At 40.3% G+C, this 22,950-nt stretch overlaps 1 protein-coding gene across 1 annotated transcript in view; it reads right to left on the reverse strand.

Annotated features, from left to right (window-relative positions):
- The window catches only part of galnt1 (UDP-N-acetyl-alpha-D-galactosamine:polypeptide N-acetylgalactosaminyltransferase 1), a 58,401-nt gene that overhangs the window by 8,580 nt on the left and 26,871 nt on the right, over window positions 1–22,950 (reverse strand). Inside the window, exons 3-10 of the mRNA XM_081597647.1 lie at window positions 14,505–14,644; window positions 14,245–14,413; window positions 7,448–7,614; window positions 6,804–6,931; window positions 5,721–5,800; window positions 5,240–5,410; window positions 2,751–2,868; window positions 1,896–2,076 (exon numbers count right to left, since the gene is read on the reverse strand). Of these exons, the coding sequence (XP_081453773.1) occupies window positions 1,896–2,076; window positions 2,751–2,868; window positions 5,240–5,410; window positions 5,721–5,800; window positions 6,804–6,931; window positions 7,448–7,614; window positions 14,245–14,413; window positions 14,505–14,643 (1,153 nt within the window). The 5' untranslated portion in view covers window position 14,644. The remainder of the gene's footprint in view (window positions 1–1,895; window positions 2,077–2,750; window positions 2,869–5,239; window positions 5,411–5,720; window positions 5,801–6,803; window positions 6,932–7,447; window positions 7,615–14,244; window positions 14,414–14,504; window positions 14,645–22,950) is intronic.

The raw sequence follows: 22,950 nt of genomic DNA on the forward strand, positions 1-22,950 counted from the left end.
TATAATCCCATGATAATAAAAATAAACTCTGATAAACCGACCATATTGCTGTGAGGGTTCAAATAATTCTTGCACTGTTGGTTGCACCGTCAACGTAGCATCACTGATACCATGTTTATGTTTTAAAGTAATTACTGCGCTCGTTTCAGGTAGCACCAGTCGGTGCAGAGAAGCAGCCTATTTGACCGTTCATCGGGTCAAGCAGCACCTTGTACCTCAGTGGGGTCAGGAGGGGTGCTGGTGCCTCTCCAGCTAACGTTCCGGGCGAGAGGTGTGGTCACCCTGGACAGGTCACCAGTCTGTCGCAGGGCAACACAGAGACACGCAGGACACACAACCATCCACACACACACACACTCACACCTAGGGACAATTTGGAGAGGCCAATTAACCTGACAGTCATGTTTTTGGACTGTGGGAGGAAACCGGAGTACCCGGAGAAAACCCACGCATGCACAGGGAGAACATGCAAACTCCATGCAGAAAGACCCCAGGCCGGGAATCGAACCCAGAACCTTCTTGCTGCAAGGCAACAGCTCTACCAACTGCGACACTGTGCAGCCTGTTATTGGTTTGCTTCTAAAAAAATTATTTTCCACAAGAACAACTTATACAATAAAAAGAATTTGTATGTCACATGGAAACATTAAATGTCTTCACAGCCTGCAGCACAAATGGATTATCTATAGCTGAGTAACTGACTACATAATCTCTTGATTGAATATTTTGAATTTATTATCAGTGACTCTGTCTGATCAGCAGGATCAGCTTAACGGCCTAATCAAAGCCTTTCTGACCACATTTAGCTCCCAGTATCTGTGCTGATCCTTCTGGTTTTGGGTCTGTGTCGGATCCACCCAGCACCGCTGTTGGAACTGCTTGTGATGGAGAACAACAACTAGTGCTGCCAACCTCCCCGTGGACTGAAACCATTTTAAAACACAAATTGAAAGCACTAACAAACCTAACAGTTTCTCTATTCCTCAAGGTCAAAGTTCGCATTTTTCATATCAAAATTTCACACTTACAGCCACTTTTTTAGACTCGTATTTTCTCAGGTCTCAACCCACTTTTATCAAAAATTTGTAAAGCATGTGAAGGACTTCTGGTAGGTATTTCTACAGTGGACAGGCTATAAATATGTAGTAAGAACCACAGACAGGAAGGAAGAGAGGAAAGAAAGACAGGATGGATGGAAAAACAGATTCATGAACGGCTCGACAAAACTGTTAGCTGATAGGATTGGGAACAAAATGTGAAAATATGAATTTTTCCAAACTTTTTCTTTTCCCAAACATCTCGAAAGCTGGAAAATGAAAGATCGTAGAAACCCAGAAAGGAATACGCAAACATAGCAGCAAGTTTACTCAGCTAACGCTTCTCGTGTTGGAGCCTCAGAGAAGAAGACGGATGCTGAAGGACTTCAAGGTTGTATGGATTTTAATATCTTCTGTACAAGTTTCTGGCTGAGTCTGGCGCGGTAAATATTTGATTTTAAACGACTCGAATCAGAATCGGAGACAAAAACTTTCGATCAGGTCATCCTGGCCACAACATATTATATACCATTATAGAACCAGTAGTACACTAGAGAACCAGTCTAAAAATGACAAAACACAGTTTTCTGTCATTTCACTTTTGGGCTGCCTCCCCATTTTCTGTGTGTGTTTGTGTGTGTTCAGGTAAATAGATCCTCTGTAGCATGAAATTACTTGCCGCCACACATCTTGAGCCGCCCTCCACCCCCACCCACCACCACCGCCACCGCCGCAGTATCACACCGTCACCAGGTTAATGGATTGATCACACCTCCCACAGAGATTAACCTCCACACACGAGTTCCTGCGTGCATATCTTAACGAACACAGAGACACACGCATCGCCGCCCGACTCACCAGGAGAGATGATGTAGAAGAAGTTCTTGAACTCATCCATCCAGACCTCTGCCAGGCGGCGGTTGTTCTTGTTGATGATCTGCCCCGTTCCTCCGGGGAACGTGTAGGGCGTCGCCTTTCTGAACACGTGGCCCACGTGAGAGCATGTGACGATCTCCAGAGTCCCTCCACACTGCCAGATCTGTGAGGGGGGAAAGTTTGGGAAAATGCTGTGAACCACGTTAAGGCTGCAGGAATCAATTAATCTGTTAATTGTTCTGATGATTAATTGGAAAAAAAAAAAAAAAAAAAAGACATGGCACATTCTACAGGTATTAACCATTTAAAATCCACAAGCCTTTTTTTATACAATATTAGGAATACATTAAAATACGTAATTAAATAAAACATCTAATAAATTACATAAGAAATGTTTTATTTTTTTCCCTAAAATTAATTCTTTAGTAAATTTGAGTCGCGTGCAGATTAAACATATTTACATAAAAAGGTGTTTTTTATCTTAAGTGCAAAATGTATGTGTATATATATATATATATATATATATATATATATATATATATATATATATATATATTTGTACAATTTAGGCTTAATTACTGCTCAGAATATGTTTCTTTTTTTCACTAAATGTTTTTTTTTGTCTCATACTCCAGTTAGTGACTAATCGATTACCAAATTAGTTGACTGAATTGTTTCAGCCCTGCGCTACATGTGCCGACTGTGGAAACGTTGGAGTCTGTGCCGTCTGTGCTATAACTGAGTCTGAGGTCCAGTCAGGATGACACCGTGAACCGTTCAGAAGTTGTGCCAGAACACTGAAAAACAGAGTCATGCCACTTGGCTGCGTTCGCTCACTCTGAAAGAGATTTCCAGGTTTTCTCCGCCCCAGATGTCCATGCCTGCGTCATACGTGCCGATCACCTGAAAATAATCCCTGTCTATGGAGAACAAGCCGCCCGCCATGGTGGGAGTCCTGGAGAGAGGAATAAATTAAGGAGTGAGGCTGGTTCGTGTCACTTCATTCCCCAGCAGCCTGTTTTCTAAAGGTCACTCGGTGTCTACAGATCCCATCAGAGCTTTATATTCCAGCCCCTGTTCTTTACTGTCTTCCTGTTATTTTCCATTTCTCTTCTTTCTTCTGCTGCGGCCTCTGGTGTTGTGATGGCTGTGTCAATGTTTAATGGCCTCAGTTCTCTTCCCCTTCACAACCCCGTAACACAATAGCTTCCTTTTTTTTTTTTTTTTTCTTTTAATAGAAGAGACCTGTTTTCGCCTTTCAGTTAACATCCTAAATTCAGCTGCAAAACAAAAAAACAGTAACAATACATCCCACAGAAATAAACCCAAATGAAATGGCTGGAGAATAAAAAGCGGGTAAAGAAAAAGATTAAAGAAGATTTTGATGTTAAAGAAGCAACTGTGGGATTGTAAAGAGGTGAAGACAGTATAATGAAGGGCTTCCTTTCAGCAGATGACACATCAAAGTTCTGCAAACTCTTCAGTGCAAAATTAAATCAGAGTTAGTTTTTTTTTTTCATGAGATTCAAACACACAACAGTAAAACAAACAACAGGCACTAAATTAAAGGGGAGCTCTGATCCTGAATGAAGCCGTTTATCCAAACAGAGTCTGTCACGTTCATAAAAGCGGCTTTTACAGCCCTCCGCTTATCAAAACACTGATGTCCACAAATGCTGGCAGCATAAGACGGCCACAAAAACTCCAGTCAGAGACGAAGCCTGTCGCAGTGTGAACTGAAATAGATTCTTATTCTTGTCTGGAGGAGTTACAGCAGTACCACACTAATATTTCCTGTATTAGAAAGCCTCAAAGTCATTTTTCTTTTCCATGCTGCTGTAAACAATTGTGACTTTAGTTGCTGAGATTTAGACTTTTATGATGCTCGTCACACCGCAACAGCAAAAACAAAAGGCTACGGTTTTCTGTGGGTTAGCTACTGGTAAGAAGATCCGTTCAGCTTCTAACTAACACACTCTACATTATTATTGCTTTATGAATCCCACCGTTGTTCTTGCAGAATTGCTTTACTTCTGATTTATGGCAACAGAAATGAACATATTTTTACTTTTGTAGTTGAAAGGTGGCGGTAACAGCATCCATTAATGATCAGGTTTACAAAAATGACTTAACAGTAAAAGGTCAATATTCGAAAGCCACAACTTGCTAGTTTTTCAACAGGAAATTCTCCCGCTGATGCCGTTTTCTTTCAGCTGCATCATGAAAGCTGAGCTTATCTGAGCAGACGCAGACTGCGGTGCTTTAGATGTTCTGGATGAGTCGGACTCTCCTGGGAAGGTTCACCGTTCCGTGGTTTTTCTATTCGTGGATAATCATTTCTTTAGTGGTGCGGGAGTCTGTGACAATTTTACATTTTAAGGATTTTTTGGAAGTTGAACAAATTACAGACAGAAGAATGCGATGCTTAAAAATAGTCATCAAACCTCAGAAATTCATAGTTTAAATGTTTGCTTAGCAACTTTTCAATTTTATGGGATTACATGGAAGTTATAAACCTTTTTAATAATCAAAGTGAGACATTTCAGTTTCATCAGAGGTATTTCTTTGGTTAATGTCGTCTCATTTTAACAAAAAAAAACCAAACAAAGCAGTTTTAAGTAACAAAGCCTCACTGCTGCGTGACAGAATGGGGTTCGTCTCCTAACGCAAAATAATCTTCTCTGCCCTGACACCACGACCCATTTTTCTACATTTTAGGCCACTTACGAGACACACTTAGGAAAATTCTGCTAAGTAGAACGGTGGAAAACAAGCAAAAACAAGGGCGCTGTGCAAGTTACATAAGATACATTATCTGAGTGACCTTGAAAAGTGGCGTCAAGCAAGCTTAGAAACAAGAGCAGGAAGCGCAGATGACAGACAGCAAGGAATAAACTCTTGATTTCTGCTTCAAGGTCTAAAGTGTGAGAGGCAGAGCAACAGGAATCATAAAGCGACGCAGAGTTCAGCTGCAAAACAAAGTTCAGCGTGTTCATCCAGTGCTGCTGCCCCGAAAGCATCTCATGATTAAGCATGTCCAATTGATTCGTTATATACAACTGCTTCACACAACTGCGAATGCCTGTCAGCAGCATTAAAGCTTACAGGGTGTGTTACTCCAAATAGCTGATGAATGGAGCGCGAGAAGGATTTGAAGTGTTTGACTATTTCATTTGGTCTCTTAGGGAAAATCTTTTCACACATGATTCAGCAAGAGAGAGAGGTCAGACTCAGCTGCACAGAAAGCAGAACAAACAGCCTGATAATCCTGCAGAAATGAGCTGGGAATCTACTGGAGGGGCTGTGGCGTGTAACGGCTCCCCCACCTGACGGGTAGCGTGCGGTCTCCTTTGCGGCGGTCCATCTCCCTCTGGGGCACGGGGTACCAGCGGAAGTTGAGCTTCCAGTTGAAGCCTCCGTACGTCATGTCGGACCCCGCCATGTACTCGAACGTGTCGTCGCTGATGACGTCGATGATGGGGCACACAACAGTTTTCCTGGAGGAGCGATCGGACAGACAAAAACAGGTCGACGTTCAAACACACGACACACGCAGAGAATGGAGATGCAAAATGCAAAGATCGAATAATGGGATTTCTAAATTTCTAACAAAAAAAAAAAAGTAAACCTTAGATCTGTAGATGTTTGTGAGCTCTTGGCAAGCAGTAAACAACGGTTTAGAACTGCAGACAACGATGAACTAAACACAAGGACAAGCCCCCTGCAGGCTCAGCAGCAGCAGCAGCTTACAGATTCTTTATAACACTTGGCACTAGTGTCCATGCGTCTGTTGTAATTTGGCCTTACTTGTCCTGTTTGATGCGGGCCAGCAGAGGCTCTAGCCACCCTGTGGTGCATTCACAATGAGCGTCCAGGAAGGTGATGACCTGAAAACCCAGCAGAAAAACATTAGACGGTCATCAGATGCAGGTCAGCGTATAATTAAAATCACAAACACCATCTTGGAAAAAACAGACATTGCTCTTAAACTTTTCCATGTTTTGTCTTGCTAAAGCCACAAAATGATCAATTTTAACTGCATGTTATGTGTAACCATGCTGGGGTTGATAGGTGAACCAAATTGGGAAGTAAAAGGAAAATGATTAGTGGTTTTGTAAATTTTGTACCTGGAAGAAAAATCTCAAAAGTCATGTTGCTTTTGTATTCAGCCCCTCTGAGTACCACCATTACAGAACCACTGTTTGTACTTTGACTGGACCATTCCAATGCTATGATTTAGATCATTTCACTGTACATCAGGCTCCATGTTCATGTTCATTGTCTCACTAAAAGAGGAACACCTGCTCCAGCCTCTACTAGCTGTTCTCATGGGGTTTCTTCATCAATAATTTGTGTTTCTTGTCACTCAAAAAAAAAGATCAGATTTGTGGAGTAAACAGTCTGTCCCACCTGAGCTGAGGATCTCTGCACATCCTCCAGAGTTACCATAGTCCTCTGTGCCATTTTACAGGTAAACGTATCGTTTACTGGGCCTGTCAATTTATTTTGTTTCCTAACAGACCTTTGATGTAGTAGCAGAACAGTTTTAGAATAAAAAAGAAATGCATGGCTTTCACATTTTATTTGTCAGAAATGTAAAAAATGTTGTATGCTTTTTCCCTCCTAATTAAGACACTACAATGTGTTGGTCAATCAAATAACAGCCCCAATAAGTTTGTAGTTACAGCATGACACAACATGGAGCAATGGCTGACCATACGTGCACACGCACACGCACGCAGGCATGCGCGCTTTCACACACACACACACACACACACACACGCACACACGCACACACACACACACACACACACACACACACACACACACACACACACACACACACACACACACACACACACACACACACACACACACACACACACACACCTGGCCGGTAGAGATGGAAGCCCCTTTGAGGCGAGCGCGGATGAGTCCGGACCGCTGCTCCATCCTCACCACTCTGACAGGCACTTCTAACTTTCTGACGTACTGCTCCAGCGGCCGTTTCAGAAAATCTAACACAAACACACCGAATACAGAAAATATGCAAACATGAAACAAACTCCTAAGCATTTGGATTACAAGCTGAGCTCTTTGTAGCACCAGAGATCAAAGGAAACTATGTGATTATGTTATGTGCTGCTGGTGTGTGTGTGTGTCTTGGCATGGATGTCTACAACCCTTCTACCTGCACAAACACTCCCCCCTCGTTCCACAGCATTCAACTCGAGGTCTCATAAGGTGCATCGTTGCTATGGTTGCAGCTGGGGTGGTGGGGTGGGGGGGAATGGTGGGTTATAACAGTGTAATCCCTGTGGCTGGCAAATTAAAGACCTAATCTCCCCCAAACAGGGATTACCAGCATGGCCCAGTGAGGGTTGGCACACACAGCCCTACGCAGACATGTAAATGTTGACTAGTTACACAAACACACACTTCAGAAAGCATGTACAGTAAAGCTAAATAAAAATAGGCTAAGCCTGAAACAGGAGACACTGTAGGAATCATCTGCAGTGTGGGTATGAGTTTACCTCTCTCGCTGGCATCGTCCACCAGGACAATCTCCTCCAGCAGTGTGTGCGGAGACCGATCAATAACCGAGTGGACGGTTCGCAGCAGTGTACTCCAAGCTTCATTGTGAAATACGATCACCACGCTGGTGCGAGGAAGATTATCGGGGTATAGCTTGTTCTTGCACCTTTGAAGGGTGAATTAAACAAAAAGAAGAGAATTTGTAAATCAACTGAACTGTTTTTTTTTTTACTGCGGCAATAATTATCAGGTACTTCAGAGATCTGAACAGGAAAAACTGGTCAGGAGAACTTCAACAATCCAGCCTCCCACGAGAGCAGAAATGAAAGATGGTCTGCGCCGCAGCTCAGCTTACTCGTATGAAGACGTCATTAAACCAATCAGAGCGTCTTCGGGTCCTGACCCTGTTAAAAGTTTATTCCCATCAAAGAAAACTAGAGATGAATAATGAGGTGGAAGCTAAACAGATATTCCCAACACCGGAGAGTGATGCAGGACAGATTGCAAGTCTGCAGGATGGCAGTTGATTAATGTTCCTAATTAGATCTCGTGTCATTATCATCGCAGAGAGGAGCTCACAGTTCTCCTTCTATGAGAGGGAAAATAATGAAATACCTACGAGAGAACAAGAAACGGATCAAACTGAGGAAAAAAAAAAAAAAAAATCTGGGAAAGTTTCAGTCAGAAGGTTACATCCGCCTATCATGAGGACAAATGTCCTTAATAGCAGACAATGAATGATGCTTATAAAGCGTTTTTTCCCCCCAAAAGTGGAACAATTACACTGCAAAGACGATTAATACATTTTTAATAGCTGTGGCTACAATGTAGCTTAGCAGCATCAGTGTGCCGCATTGATGCACACTGATGTTTAGAGTTGTCTTTGATTCATATCAACTGGAAGATAGATCAATATGTTTGATGGGTATTTGCTTGAAAATTTGATGATGGCTTTGAGAGAATGTTTATTAATGTTTCATAATTGGTTACTGTATCATGTTTCTTGTTGCTGAAATGTGCTACACAAATAAACTTAACCTGACTCATGCATCCTAGATGGATTTTAAATACATTTGAATCGAGTGCTTTAGGAAGGTTTAATGTTAGCCCGACTCATCCATTCCAAAACCAGTTTTGATTTGTGCTTGCAGATAATTGCTGAATGGAAAAACCAAACTGAGACCAAGCACTGACCGCCTGAGCCACAGGTTGCCCTTAATAACTTGGGCTAAAGTTCCAACTTAAAACAAATGCAAGTTTTAGCAGTTTCCTTAAAGCTTTACAGCTTTTTCCATATAAATTAACATCCCTTAGAAGATAACATATCTATCCTCTTTTTGTAAAAGTTTTGTTTTTCTTTATTTAAAAACCTTCAAGCATAAATAACATGGTGGATCTATAACATATTATTCTGTTGTAGGTATTTGTCAAATTGACTTTTTTTTTTTAAAAAAAAGGTTATGCAACATTTGCTGCTCTAGATGAGTTGTACTTATCTTGACTGAAGGGAAGAAATGTTTGTTGAGGTTGCAGACCACTGATCTAACCTCACGCTGTCATTCTTGAATAAAAATAAACTCTATGTCACCGACATCATCACGTAATATCTTCTGGAGAAGAGTTGCAAGATCCAAGGTGCACACTGAATTATTCGGCCATAACAGCAAAAAGTAAATCTGAATTATTTCAATCAAATATTCTTGCTCATGACTAGTGAGTGAAATCCGGTATATCTATAGAAATATCTGTTAACAGTATTCTCTGGGGAGCATTTTGAAGCCAAACACTGACACTAGTCAGTAACATTGTTTAAAGGCTATAAAGTTCTCATAAAACAACTGAGTGAATGTCCTTTGGTTGCTCATGTTTAGGTGTTTCCTGAGGGGAGGCCTAACTTCCTGCCTAGTTTTTGTTTTGAGTCCAAAGAAAAATACACTAGAGGGGCTTAAAAACAAAGACTGGATTTCACCGACAACAAAAGATATATTTCAGCCTTAACCCTGGGATTTTTTATTGGTTCTTATTAGAAGTGTAGATATACCGTTTAGAATAGCTCCAAAACAGGCAACATGCACCGATAAATAACAATGACATTAATGCGTATAAGCCTCATTGTCTGAATTCATTTGTTTATAAAAAACTTGGTGAATACTAAAACAATCTAATTAGTACAAGTATCAACTGTTAATAATGCTAATACTCTTCCTCACTTTAATCCTTCGCCTGTTTTACATCCTCTCTCCGGTGGACCTGGTATGTCAACAATGAATTTCACCATAATCATTTTTCCAATCGCCCTCGACCGCATTTCTGGGAATATTTAAAGAGTTTTAAGGTAAATTCTAAATTTTGAGGCAGTAACATTAGACTGCTAGATATTAATATCCAAACATTGCTTGGAGGTTTTGCCTCATCAGCTATTCTGGCCCTGCTGGCAAACATGCGCTTTAATTGAGTCAACAATACTCTGCAAAAAGCCAGCAGTGTAGTCGTGGGATCTATTAAAAGACAGAAAGAGAAGAATGAAATTAGAATATATTTTAAAAAGACAAAAAGGGTCAAGAGTCCAGGACTGGGAACAGCCCTCATTGCTTCAGATCAAATATGTTGTTTGCAGAAAACATGGGATTGACAGATTCTGAACAGGATTTCTAGTAAGTTGAACTTACATTTTGTTTTTCTTCTAAAAGTTAAAAACTAAATATAATAAAATGCGTTATCTTTAAAAGAAGTTGAACTGGATTCTGGTTGTACTTGAAAATCCTTAAAAGTGGTTCTATCACACAAAGTTAATTCAAATTCAGTTCTACCAGAGGACAAGCAAAGGCATCTGAGAAACACAGTTTGGGTCTCAGTTCTCTGAGCAGCGGGAGCGCAGAGATGGAGGCACAGAACCCAGGTGAAACTGTTGTTTTTCCTTGATATGCTGAACTCAGTAATAATAAGCAGCCCTCCCCCACCAACGAGATGTAGAGATGCATTGTTTTCAAATGATCTCCATTTAGCAGCAACTTTACCAAATTACGGTACATTGACAATGATAACCATTGTTTATGGTAGTTAATAAGGGTACAAGAAAAACAGAAGTCATGCAAAAACAAAAGTTATGCTAGCAAGTTTAACATACCTTCTGTTTCAGCAGCAACTTCTGTTGTGGCTTTTTCAATTTTATTGACCTTTCTAGGACACCATACAATCAAATAGGTTACACAAACTGCGACATGAAGGCAGACACCTGGGCGCTGCAGAGGACGGAGGGAGAGCTGAAAGTACGGGTATAGACTATGGGAAAATCAAGAGATGAAAATATCATTAATGTTATGAAAATGATATCGGTTGCAATAAATCCACATTTTCCTCTCGCCTCCTTTCCCTATCTGGCATTTTAATGCCACCATCTGCCTCTATGACCTTTAGCATCGATGTCATCTCCTTAGACTTGACACTTGGAAGATAACACCCAACATATATTGCATTTCAGACAATCGTTTGAGATATGAAGACCGATATTGTTCTAACAATAAACTTGAGACACACTGTGCATCCATACAGCCGAAAGGGTCATCGGTGTGTTTCCACCCTCTGTCCGTGAACGGAGGAATGATGCATGCTCTCTGATATGCAACCGTCTATATGTTACTTTGTCAAATCTCTATACGCAGCTCATTCATCAGCAGACGGCAGAAGTGATACCACCCCAGTGGCTTCCATCCACTGACAAATTCAGCTCTTTCAACAGCCGAATGGAATATGATCTCCCTTCCTCCATCTTCATAACTCCCCCTCCTCCTTGTGATCATCCCGGGCGCTGAAGTGCTTCCTCTGCCTGTGCTGCTGATTATGACAGAAGGAATGTAACAGCAACAGAGAGGAGGTCAAGAGTATACTTATTCTGCAGCTGCCTCAGGAGAATGTTAAATAAGACAAAAATTCTCAGCCGTTGCTGCGCGCATGAGTGTGTGCGCCCTAATATTCTCCAACGGAGAGAGGCTGATGAGTGTAGTAGATGATTCATAGCAGAACAGGGGAGTGTTGGGGCCTTTCAGCCTTCCTCCAGCCGATAAAGATGTTTTTTGTTTGCATGTTTCTTTCACACGTGAGGCCCACTCATTTATCACAGTTTTATTTGTGAATCGGCAAAAAAGGTGACATAACATGCCGAGGATTTAGAACAACAAATCCTTGCTGGGTGTGATGCACATCCGAACAGGCAGGGTGACAGAAAATTGGCTGCAGAGACGCAGAGACGCAGGGTAATGAGTTGAGGGTTGTTCCTCCAACCAGAGGATTGTGGGAATATTTGGGATGGGCGTGCAAACTGGTTTTAATTAGGCAGGATTGCTCTTGCACCGTTACACACCCCAATATGTCCACGACACTGAAATCAGTGTGAATAAAAGGGAAAGTTCTCCAAAAGGTGTGGTCATGGAAAGTGTTTTTCCTAAACTGGAGATCCACCCAGACACACTCCATCGAGATGGACTGGGCTCTGTAAAATGCTCATTTTAACGTTTGAGTGGCATCGATGTGAAGCTTCTTCACTGCTATGGTTTAATTTCCACTTATTTTCAGTAAACAAGCTGATCCACAAGGGTACACACAGACACACCCACACACATACATCCATAAATAATATGCACCAATATATGCATGCTTATACACAGCTAGGTGCACATTCCTTCTCTTGATATTGACTCCGTTTTATCTCCTAATTGGAAAAGTAGATAGACGAAAGGAAAGAAGAGTGGAAACACACCTGGTAATCAGCTCTCACTCAAAGACTGAAACCCATTTCATGGATCAATGTCCTCTGTCTTTCCCGTCTGCTCTGGTATGCGCATGCCTCTGCCTGACAGTCATATATGTCTCTCTCTCTCTCTTGCTCTGCAAAGCCCAATTACTGACCTATGTATGTTCCTCTGCACAATCAAAAAGAGACTGAAGGGAAAAGGAGAGGCGAGTTGTAACCGACTGCCAGAACCAAGCGTGACGTTTCTTTCATGACTCTGTCTGGACACATGCTGCTCTGCTGAATCTTGCAAAAGACAGAATGACCTGCAGCAAACAGGAACTAATGCAAACTTTGCATATGTAGCTACATTTATGGGCTTGAGTATTATATTAGTTTCCCTGGAAATTAATTATTATTATGTCATTCATCAGGTAATGAGGCATTTCCCTTAAAAGCCATGCAGACAAAACCTTCCTGTTCACTGGGGAACCTGTGGAGGACAAAGTGTTACTGCACTTCTGTGGGATGTTTTGTAGCAACAACACACAAGCCCGGACTTCCCTCTCCTGGTATCTCATCTGGTTTTACCATCTTCATTTTTGTGCACGCTCCAATTTCTACCTGATTTTTTCTTTTTTTTTTTTTTGCTTCAGGCATTTTAATCCAACAACAGCGACTTAAAACCGACACGGTGCCATTAACAGCATAAAGGCAAGAGGTAGCAAAATGAGAGTATTAGACCAAAAAGTTTGGACTGAATCAAAAAACATAACAAATAAAAATGAATTGCGTGGAAAATACTAAATTACGTGGAATCCAGGTGCGACTTAATTAGTCGGTGTTATCTGTGACTGTCCATGTGTTTTGCTTTGTTGTTTTTACAGTGATCTTCACAGAGAACGTGACATCACATCAGCTGCTGCAGCTTCCTGTTTGTCTGATGCGACTGAGAGGCTCAGCTCTCAGTCAAACTGCTTCACATCAGCAGACGCTCTGCGGACTCCAGCAGCGTCGGCCGAGTCAGACAGTCGCTAAGAAATAAATGATAAATGTCTTAGATGCCGTTGTTAGAACATTATAAAATATTGAGCTCATATCTTGCTCAGTTGAGGGAAGGACTGTGTCTATGCTTTGAGATGAAACACATACTGTTCATGCTACTGTTAAAATTGACTAAACATGTCTATTCATGACTGGCATAATCTTTGTGAAGATGTACAAAAATAGGAGTTAAATTAATCACCTTAAATTTGGGTTGTTTAGTGTTGAGATGTTTCACGTTAACTGATTAAATATGCTATCGGTGAAAGAATGAGTCAATTCTGTAAAACACACAATTTTTAAACAAATGGAAAATAGAAATAAGGAAGAAAAAAATCTATTTGTAAAGACAGAAATGACATGTGACCATTGATGTTCTCTGCTCTAGGCACAGACTGGTACTTGAGACACCTGCATGGTGCGAAAACCACATTAAATATCAAAATTATCAATAAAAATTACACTAAAGACCACACTAATTGTGACTAATCAACTTTTTCCTCACTGTTTTTTTTCCCATCATCATGTTGAGCCCAAATATTTTGCCTAAATGTGATCACTGTCAACGATGTGTTCAACAAAATCTCCAAGTTAACGTACCATTCAGATGAACCAGGTGAACAAAACAGATATTTGCCTGAAAACACTGTCTTTGTTTTTAATATGCATAATTACTGATGGCTTATATCAGACAGGCTGGAAAAATGCAGCTTGAATCAAAATGCAAGAATTTAAGAGCAGCTTATGAGCAACATATGATCTGCTTGAGTCCTAATATGTTCAAAAGGACTGAGCAGTGTAAGCACACAATTACCAAGTTTCATTAAACCTGACAATTCGTGGACATGTCTTTATTACCATGGTGATATTTTATTAACCTGCTGCCCTTCACATTTCATAATCGACTCAGTGGTTTGTGTGCGTGTTCCCTTTTTGTTTTTGCAATGTAACCTTGGGCACCGTCTGATAACAACTTCCAGTGAAACGCCACCGCATGTGACCCGTTTCTGAAAGCCAGCTCACCCCTCCAGACGAACATCAGGCAGTGAGCGGTTGAGCGCGATCATCTCAGAGGCCATGAGGTTGAACTGGTTGATCTTGAACATTTCCTTCATTTTCTCCTGGTTCTCTTTAGGGATCACCACCGGCTTCCCGCCTTCACCAGGCCCGTCCCGCGGTCTGGACAGGCCATCTACGATTCACAATCAAACAGATTTGATTTTTTAGAAATACCATTATATCACGCAGACCGTCAAAGAGTAAATGTGGGTTTAAGCACCTACCATCTCTCCCGGGCAGTCCTCTCTCCTTTTTGTCATCGCACTTGTTGCACTCGCTGAAGTAGAGCAGAATGAACATGTCCAGCATCACCCAGACCAGAGAGGTGGCTAAAACCACCTTACAGTAGGCAAACTTTCGCATCCTAAAAATGAAAGGACAAAGAATTGAAAAACATGATGGGGGGAAGATTTATTTTACTTAAACCACATTTTCTGTTTATGCCTGCTCTTTAAATGTAACTTGCAAAAAATGTATATCTGTCCCAATTACTGAGTTGATTCAAACATGCCTTAGAGGGTTGATGTTTATTGTGAAAGCGATGGTGGAGCAGAAATGGAAGCAGGAATGTATCCATCTGCATAAATCTCACTTTCTCTGCAGAGTGAGTTGTTGAGAATCCAAAGTATGGAGGTGGACTTATGGTGCCCGCCTTCATAAACCCAACAATGAAAAGTCAGCAACAGCCAAATAAAAAAAATCCCAACAACCAATTCTATAAAAGACAGACAAAAAAAACACGGCAAACCGAACAGACGCTGCAGAGCTGGGCTGACTCCTTTACAACAGTGAGAACATTGACATATCAGCTGGCACATCAGGTTTAAACAGTCATTACTAATTTTCTAACATTCTGCACTCATCGCAGCGTTGATTATTACAGTACTATAATGTTTACCGCGGAGTCGTGTTTCTCTCCGAGTCTGCAGTCAGGGCACAGTGGGGAGGATTGCTGTTTGTTTTAACGAGGTTGCTGGGAATATTACAGAGAGCTTTGATTACTGGAAGGTAAATATAAACCCTAAAGCGTACGTACATGATTGTGTACTGATGAGGAGTGATTTTTAAGACTTATAGAGTCTATTTACATTAAAAAAAAAAAACTTGACTTAGAAAGTTTACTTGAATACAAGTTTGAACTGTTGATCAGCATCCTTTTAGATTTTAATGTGAATAAAATAATAACCTCTGTCTACATCCTGGATGGTAAATGTATTTTGGTCCATAGTTCAGAGCTATTTATTCCTGATTTATTCAGAAAACCTCATGGGCTCCAAAAAGAACGAGCTCTGCTGCAAAACGACACGAATGGCGACACTGATTGGTGGAATCAGCCAGATATGATAGGAGTCCATAGCACAAAACAGAATGGGTCTCCATAAACCTGCCAAAAGAGATCTATGAGATGCACACACATAATAATTTCCCCTTTAGTATGTTGTAGGCTGAGTTGTCTGGATTATTTCAGAAAGAAAAAGACATTTAATCTGAGATGATGCTTTTCATGTTTTGCCTAAAGAGGCTAGAATGATTTTGTTTCCATATTGCAGGGGTGAAGCAATCCATTAATAATACATGGATTGTATTATTAATGGATAATACAATCCATTAATTGTATGGATTAATGGATTGTATTCAGAAAACGATCAGAAAACTCTGGTTTTCTGATCGTCCATGAAACGCAGCTTCTCAGCCATTTTGCTGCCGAAGAAAGAACAAGGCAGTGGAAATAAATTTCAGCCACCGAGAGTCCAGGCAGTTTCTTTAGAGACTTGTTTTTGCTACATGCAAGGAAATGAGGATATCATATTTTTTCTGTGACTTAAAGTCCAGAAAATATGGCACAGCACCTTTTCTGTTCATACAAATGCCACAGTGAATGCTGGGTGCCTCATGTGTTCAAACTGGACACTGTAAAGTTGTGACCTCATTTATTAAAATGGCCACTGAAGAATTTACAGATGTTGTCAATCACTGCTTAAAAGTACAGCTAAACGTAATATTAATGCCAAATTTACCATAAGTGACCCACTGGAGCGAATCAGACAGTTATTCAGATGAGAGTGTAATACTAGTGGATCAGCAGAGCTGTTGGAAATTTTGTGATGATTTCTAAATGTGAAAATATATTATATTGCCCAATTTTCACTTGTGGTGGACCTGTGTCTCTTTCACATGTTATTTTGAAATTTCATCATATTTAAAAAAAAATATTTGCACATTTGTATGATCCTCAGCCCAGTTTTGTGTTTTTTTTTTGGTTTCACTCTCTTTAAATATTTTTTTTTTCCAATATAGAAACATGACAATATTATTAACGGTACAAAATCATGATATGAAAAAATTGCATCATTACACCCCAACTAAACTTTACAATATAATTTGCCTTTTACATTTTTAAAACAAAGATCAAAGGAACATTAACATTTTTATAATACTACGCCTTAGTTTTACCGCAATATTTCTATCTGTTTTTTTCTATCAGCCATGTTTATGGGTCTTGCTTCAAATGCTACATCCTTACAGAGCCTCACACTGAGCGCTGTGCAAAGCAAACCGTTTTGTCCATCAGTCCAGAGCAGAAAAATGAGGCCTTTTTCTGTTTTAAAGGTTAACATCCCCGTAGGCAAAGTGAACACTGACGGCCGCATTACAGAGTGATGCTTTCAAGGTTTCTTAGAAACTTTAGTGTTCAGAAAAGTTGCAAAGCAGAAACTAAAGTGTTTCTATGAACCCGACAGAGTGTACGTCTACCCTTTATACGGCCAACGTACAAAATCGTTGTGTGCTCAGTGCAGTCACACACAGACTCACAGGTAAGCACACACAGCGCAGGGAGAGTGGCTGTGATAGTAATTGCTTTCTTTTGGTGGGCAGTGAAAAGACAAGACAGCCACATTAAAATTCCACTGCTCCTCTTTCCCTCTCTCCACCAGCACCATCTTTGCCTCTTTCTGACTGATTCTCTGCCTCAATGATCCCTCAGGTTGCTGCTGCACAAGCAGAGGGAAGAAAATTAACTTGGCCACAGTTATTTCTCTCATGCCCCTGGGAGGGGGGGGGGGGAGAAAAAAAAGTGTTTGTGCATAGCTAGCTTAGCTTAGCTTAGTTAAGCTTTGCTTAGGCAGCTTGGGAGGGAGGAAAACTGCAGAGCAGCATTTCTAAATTCCGGCTGATGGGATTCTGGTGACACAAAAAGGTGTGCGCAGCAGAAAACTACAGCAAAGACTTAGCTCCTTTGTCCAAGTTTGTTCCTCCTCACAAGCTCGTGGCAGCGAGCGAAACAGATTCAGTGAAATAACAATGCAGCACTCTGACCAATTGTGATGTCAGCCTCAGGGATTTGCTGTTTTTAATTAGATCTCCTCCTTCTACCAGTGGAACACAGTTCAAACAATATCCAGAGAGTAACAATCAATTTATATCACGTATTGATTAGATGATTAAAGCTCCATTGAAGATAAATATTGATCCATATCTCCAAGTTTAAGATACTTCTTTATTTTGAAATAATTTTTTTTCAATGCTGTTTGCCCTTAAGAACTTAGGAAAATAGCCAAATAATTTTGACCATTTGTCATTTTGTGAGTTGATTTTGATTTGTAAATTATTTATGAAGTGAATCAAAATCGTAACATGATGTATGATATTGTCATCCAAACAAATTGATATAATATTAGGTCGTAATAAGCAGGTGATTTACAGCCCACCTTCAGACTAAGAATCAGGCATGTTTAGGTCCACAGATAAACAGATAAACCTCTAAAAGAGGAGAAAGTGGCTTTTTCAATGCACAAACATCAACTAGCCAACAAAAAAATGAATTAAACAGTATAAAACATATCAATCAACACTTAAGTAGCATAGGCTTGACTATTATATAAACATACTGCAGCTAAACAACAAAGTCTTTATTAGCAATCCTTGAAAATGGATTTTATTTACTATTAATCTGATCGTGTTTTGGTTCAAAATCACAATTAAAATTTTTAGCTTACTGCTGAAGTCCACCAGATTTTTATTAACTTTTATTGTAATTTTTAATTGTCCCTGGTGTTACATTCATTAAAAAGAAAGGGCCCACAGCATCACAGATCTTCACCATACCTAAAACTGAGCATGACACGTTTTTCCATATATTTGTGATTGTTTCACCCCATAGATCTTTATTTAAATCTATGACCACCCTCGATGGTACAAAAGTTACAAAAATGGGGCTAATTAAAAAAAAAAAAAAAGAAAAACAAGACACTCTAATAGACTTAAAAGATTTTTAAGTGAATTTATTTCAATCATCTAATAACATGGACGTTTTCCCACTGAGTAAATTTACCCAAACCGAAATGTGATCATTCAAAAGATTCGTTTTCTTAACAGCTTTTAGGAAGACAATGCATTAGTCTGAGTTTGTATGTCACAGAACATGTTAGATTTAAAAATCTTGGCTGAAAGTTTGCAGATTTTGCACCAATTTAAGCCTTATGTGTGAAAAGTACAGGGTCTGCACTAACCATTGTAAATGGCGGTTTAACATAATCATTTAGTCTTTAATTTCACTACGACTGATATTTCCATTTTACTGTAGCTGGGACAGAAACTTTCATTAGAAATAAACACTGCACAAAAGACAGGTGTTATTCTGAGGACAGTATGTACCGACGGTGCGGTATTGGCTCAAAACGATGACAAATTGCCAGGCCAAGGGAATGCTATCAGATCTCCACACTGCTCCTGACCTTGCAGCTTTTCTAAATTTAATGTTTTTGTGTAAGCCACAGAAAAACACAAAAAAGTTTTTCAATCTGGCAGCATCTCCCAGACAATCCCTAAAACACAGAAAACTAGCAGTCTGGCTGCATCTAGAGATGTGTTCAGAGATGTTTTGGGGAAACGGTTCAGAAATCTTCTTGTAGAGCAGCTGCTTGGAAAATCCCCCATTCCTTATAAAAAATATAGGAGTATCAAATTGCTTCGCTCACTGTTACCCTCTAAAAAAAAATACTTCAAATTCCAGGATAATGGAAAGGCTGAAATTCAGTCCTCACCCTCCTATCCTCGTCTGACCGCCGCTGAACATTACTCTCTTCACCTTTCCTGCTAGACAAGGCGAGCACACTCTGCCAAACGTACAGCACTTCTCTTAGAAAACCAATGCTAAAAGCTAGCAATCCATCACAGAGCAACAACTGAATTATTTTGCTCAGAGTTTTTCTTTAAAGACCAGCGAAAAACACCTTTTGAAATCTGCTTTCGATTTGGCCTTGTGAATTTTTTTTCAATTCTCTATTAAAGCACTTCGGGTGCTGTATAAGCAAAGTTTTACTTGCTTACTACATTGTAAATGTGTTTTTCCTGAGTGTTATTTGACCTCATTGAATGGTAAAGAAGTGCTCCAGGAGCGGCAGAGAAGATGTAGATATACATTGAATAAAGTCACACACCTACACACATTCCCACTGCAGCGTCTGCATGCCTCTACGCAGCCTCGATTTGTAATCGTGCATGACAGAGGACACCTCAGGTCTCCTATGTGCTCTAGGCAGCCTCAGGCCTTGTTTCTATGTGTGTGTGTGTGTGTGTGTGTGTGTGGGCGTGTGTGTGCGTGTGTGTGTGCGTGTGCATGTGTGTGTGCTGCATGTGTGAGTGTGTTTCGGTTAAGTTTACGTCGAGTGCCCGTCTCTTTGAAGCTGCTCTTTAAAACAGACTGGCTCCCTCTGTCATTAAACAGACACAGAACTCTCCATCCCTCCGTCACCACATGCTCCCTGATTTATTAACATATCACGTTCCCGCTATCCTTCTCCTCCATCTCCAGGCTGGGCATCTTGTAGGACCTTTCCCAGCCACCATCAACCCCTTCCCTCCCCTCTTCCCTTTTCCTCTCTTGGTGATGTTGTCTTTCAAGAGTGGTTGCCATCACTACTTCCCTACAAGAACAATTTCCCCCTTCACATCCTTCTCCGTGTCGCTTTTCATTTTCCCCTCCTCTTCTCTAAAGGCTTAATCCGCCTTTAGAGATTGCACAACCGCGGTTTCTCACAGGCACTTGGGAAAAACTCAGCAAGAAGAATCGGCGCTTCTCTTGCATCACAATTTATGTCTGAATCTGAGGAGCCTCCCTTTTGAGGACTTTATGTTTATATGATTTAAACAAATGGGGCTGGGGGGGGGGCTTTATGAAGCAAGAATTGCCACAGATTTTTAATGTAGGAATTTATTTTTACAGACTCAGTTTCCCAGTTCTTAGTTCTTTACAAGAATTTAAGTTAGGAAGAAGGGAATGAGGGAGGAATGGAAGAAATGAAACAAAGGAGAAAAGAGAGGAAGGACAAGAAGAAGGAAGAGAGGTAGGCCATTATGAAGGAAAGAAAGAAGGAAAAGACAAGAAAGAAAGGGCTCAAAGGAGTGAAAAAGGAAGAATAGGAGCAAGTAAAGAAGGAAGGACACAGGGGAAGAAAACTGAAGGATAAAAGTGAGAGATGGGAAGGACAAAAGAAAGGAAAAGAGGGATAAAAAGGACAAAATGAAGAGTCAATAAATGAAAGAAATTAAGTAAAGCAAAGTAGAAAAGAAAAGAAAGGGCAGAAAGAAGGACACAGGAAGAAAAGGTCAAACAGACAGAGGTAGAACACAATGATCAAAGCACAGGCAGAAGAAAGGAACGGACAGAACAAAAAATAAAGAAGGGACAACGAATAAAAGAATGAAGAAAATGAGGGAAAAGGAAAGAAAAAAAAGAGGCCATAAATATGGAAGGGAGAAAGCAAGGATAAGGATGTATATTAACAAGCAGGAGAAAACAAAAGAATGAACTGCAGCCGAGACTTTTTGAGAACAGGATTAGAACAAAAATAAACACTTAGTTCCTAGTTTTATTTTAATCCAGACCTGCAAAATTCCAGACTTTTTCAGACTGCGGAGGAACCCTGAAAATTCACATGCTGCTGCTTCTAATTTCTAAGATAAATACAGCTGGCTCACTCACTCGCCATGATGAAAGCTTAGATTGCACTTCACAAACCAAATGCATGTAATTTTAAATCACCTCATTCAAAACTGACGACTATTCCTAAAAAAAAAAAAAAAAAGTGCATCTGTCTGAAGCATCTTCAGCGAATAAGAACCTGCAGTCAGGCTGTTCCCGTCTGCGAGCCGTCCTTGGGTCACACGAGCTTGATAAGCTCAATAGTTTCCAAGACAACAGTGATCTGAGCGCTGATTATCTGAGCAGCGGTAATGTCCCTCAACTGGAGCAGAACAAGGCGCAGGCTAATATTAGGGATGCAAAGCGGAACAAGGTGGCCTTCAGCTCCTTGTCTGTGGCTCCATGCGGAGGAACAGATACACGGCCGCCGACATATGGTGACCCGTCTCAGGTCATTTCATATCAGATCATAACCACGAACCGAGGAACGCAGAAAGGCTTCAGAGGACGAAGAAAAACAACGCCAAGATCGAGGCAGGATGGAGAGGGAGAGAGACGGGATACAGCGGTTCGGCTATGTTTATAATAGTTATGTAGAAGCGCATCTTGGTGTATTTCGGTTATCTGTAATAATTTTGGCTTAAATCCAACAGAAATACAAACTTCCATTTTTCAGAAAATGTGAATATAACATAAGATCAACGCAAAAATTATTTTAAATTAATACAGAACTTTGTTGGTCTTCACAGTCAGAGGATTGATGACTTGGCAACTTGCCAAGTCACAGACTGAAACCGTCCATAAAGAGAGCAGGCCAAAGACGATGGCTGTTCACAGAGCTCTGTTCCCAAACATATTATTAGAAAGTTGATCCGATGGATACATGCTTGTTTACTGCTTACGGCTGTTTTTAATCGCCTCCAATCTAAACACGGCTAAATAAAACAAAAAAGAAAAAAGCTAATCTCATATTCTCACCCAATACTTCAAGGTCCCATTTGTATAATTTAGGAGAACCTTTTCCCAAATTCCTATTTTAGCTACAAATGTTGACACATGGCCACTAAAAAAAAAAAACATACCAATTCAACTCTGCTAGGGCAAAGAGCAGAAACGTTTTTAGAAATAACCAGCTGCGAGTTATTCTGCTGCTTTTACATCGTCAGTCAATAAATCATGAGTTGGATTTTGGGGTCTAGATTTTGCTTCCACCATTAAAAGACGTGGCAGGTGTGTAAAACCAAAGCCAACTGTTCCGAGTCAATACTACTGACAGATTTATTAGCATGATAATGAGTGTTATGGTAATGCGATGCTGTTGGGACACGCATGTTTACTGGAGACCCTAATCAATAATCAATACCAGAGGCAGGGCTCTACTCTGTAAGCGCAGCTGCAATTTATCCTTTGAAGAAATTGTTCGATGAAATATTCAGTGTTGTTTTTCTAAGCATTTTCGATAGGTTACGCTCTGACACGAAAAGGTTTAAGATGCACTTTTCTGCATTTATATAATATTTCACAAAGGCAGACAATGTTTATTTTAATAAAAAAAAATATGATTTTTTTTGTTGTCATATTCTTGTCTTTATTTTGAGAAGAGTCATGGATGCATTAAAAGCTGTATAAAAGGTTAGGGTGACTTGCGGGACTTCTGCAACATTTCTAAAAGTAATAATAAGAAAAAGAAGTGAAATAAATTGACAAGTGAAGTTGTAGATTTGTGGGTTAAATAGTTTTGATCT

This window comes from Poecilia reticulata, chromosome 16, assembly GCF_904066995.2.
Source record: "Poecilia reticulata chromosome 16, P_reticulata-male-v2, whole genome shotgun sequence".
In the NCBI taxonomy this organism is placed as follows: Eukaryota; Metazoa; Chordata; class Actinopteri; order Cyprinodontiformes; family Poeciliidae; genus Poecilia; species Poecilia reticulata.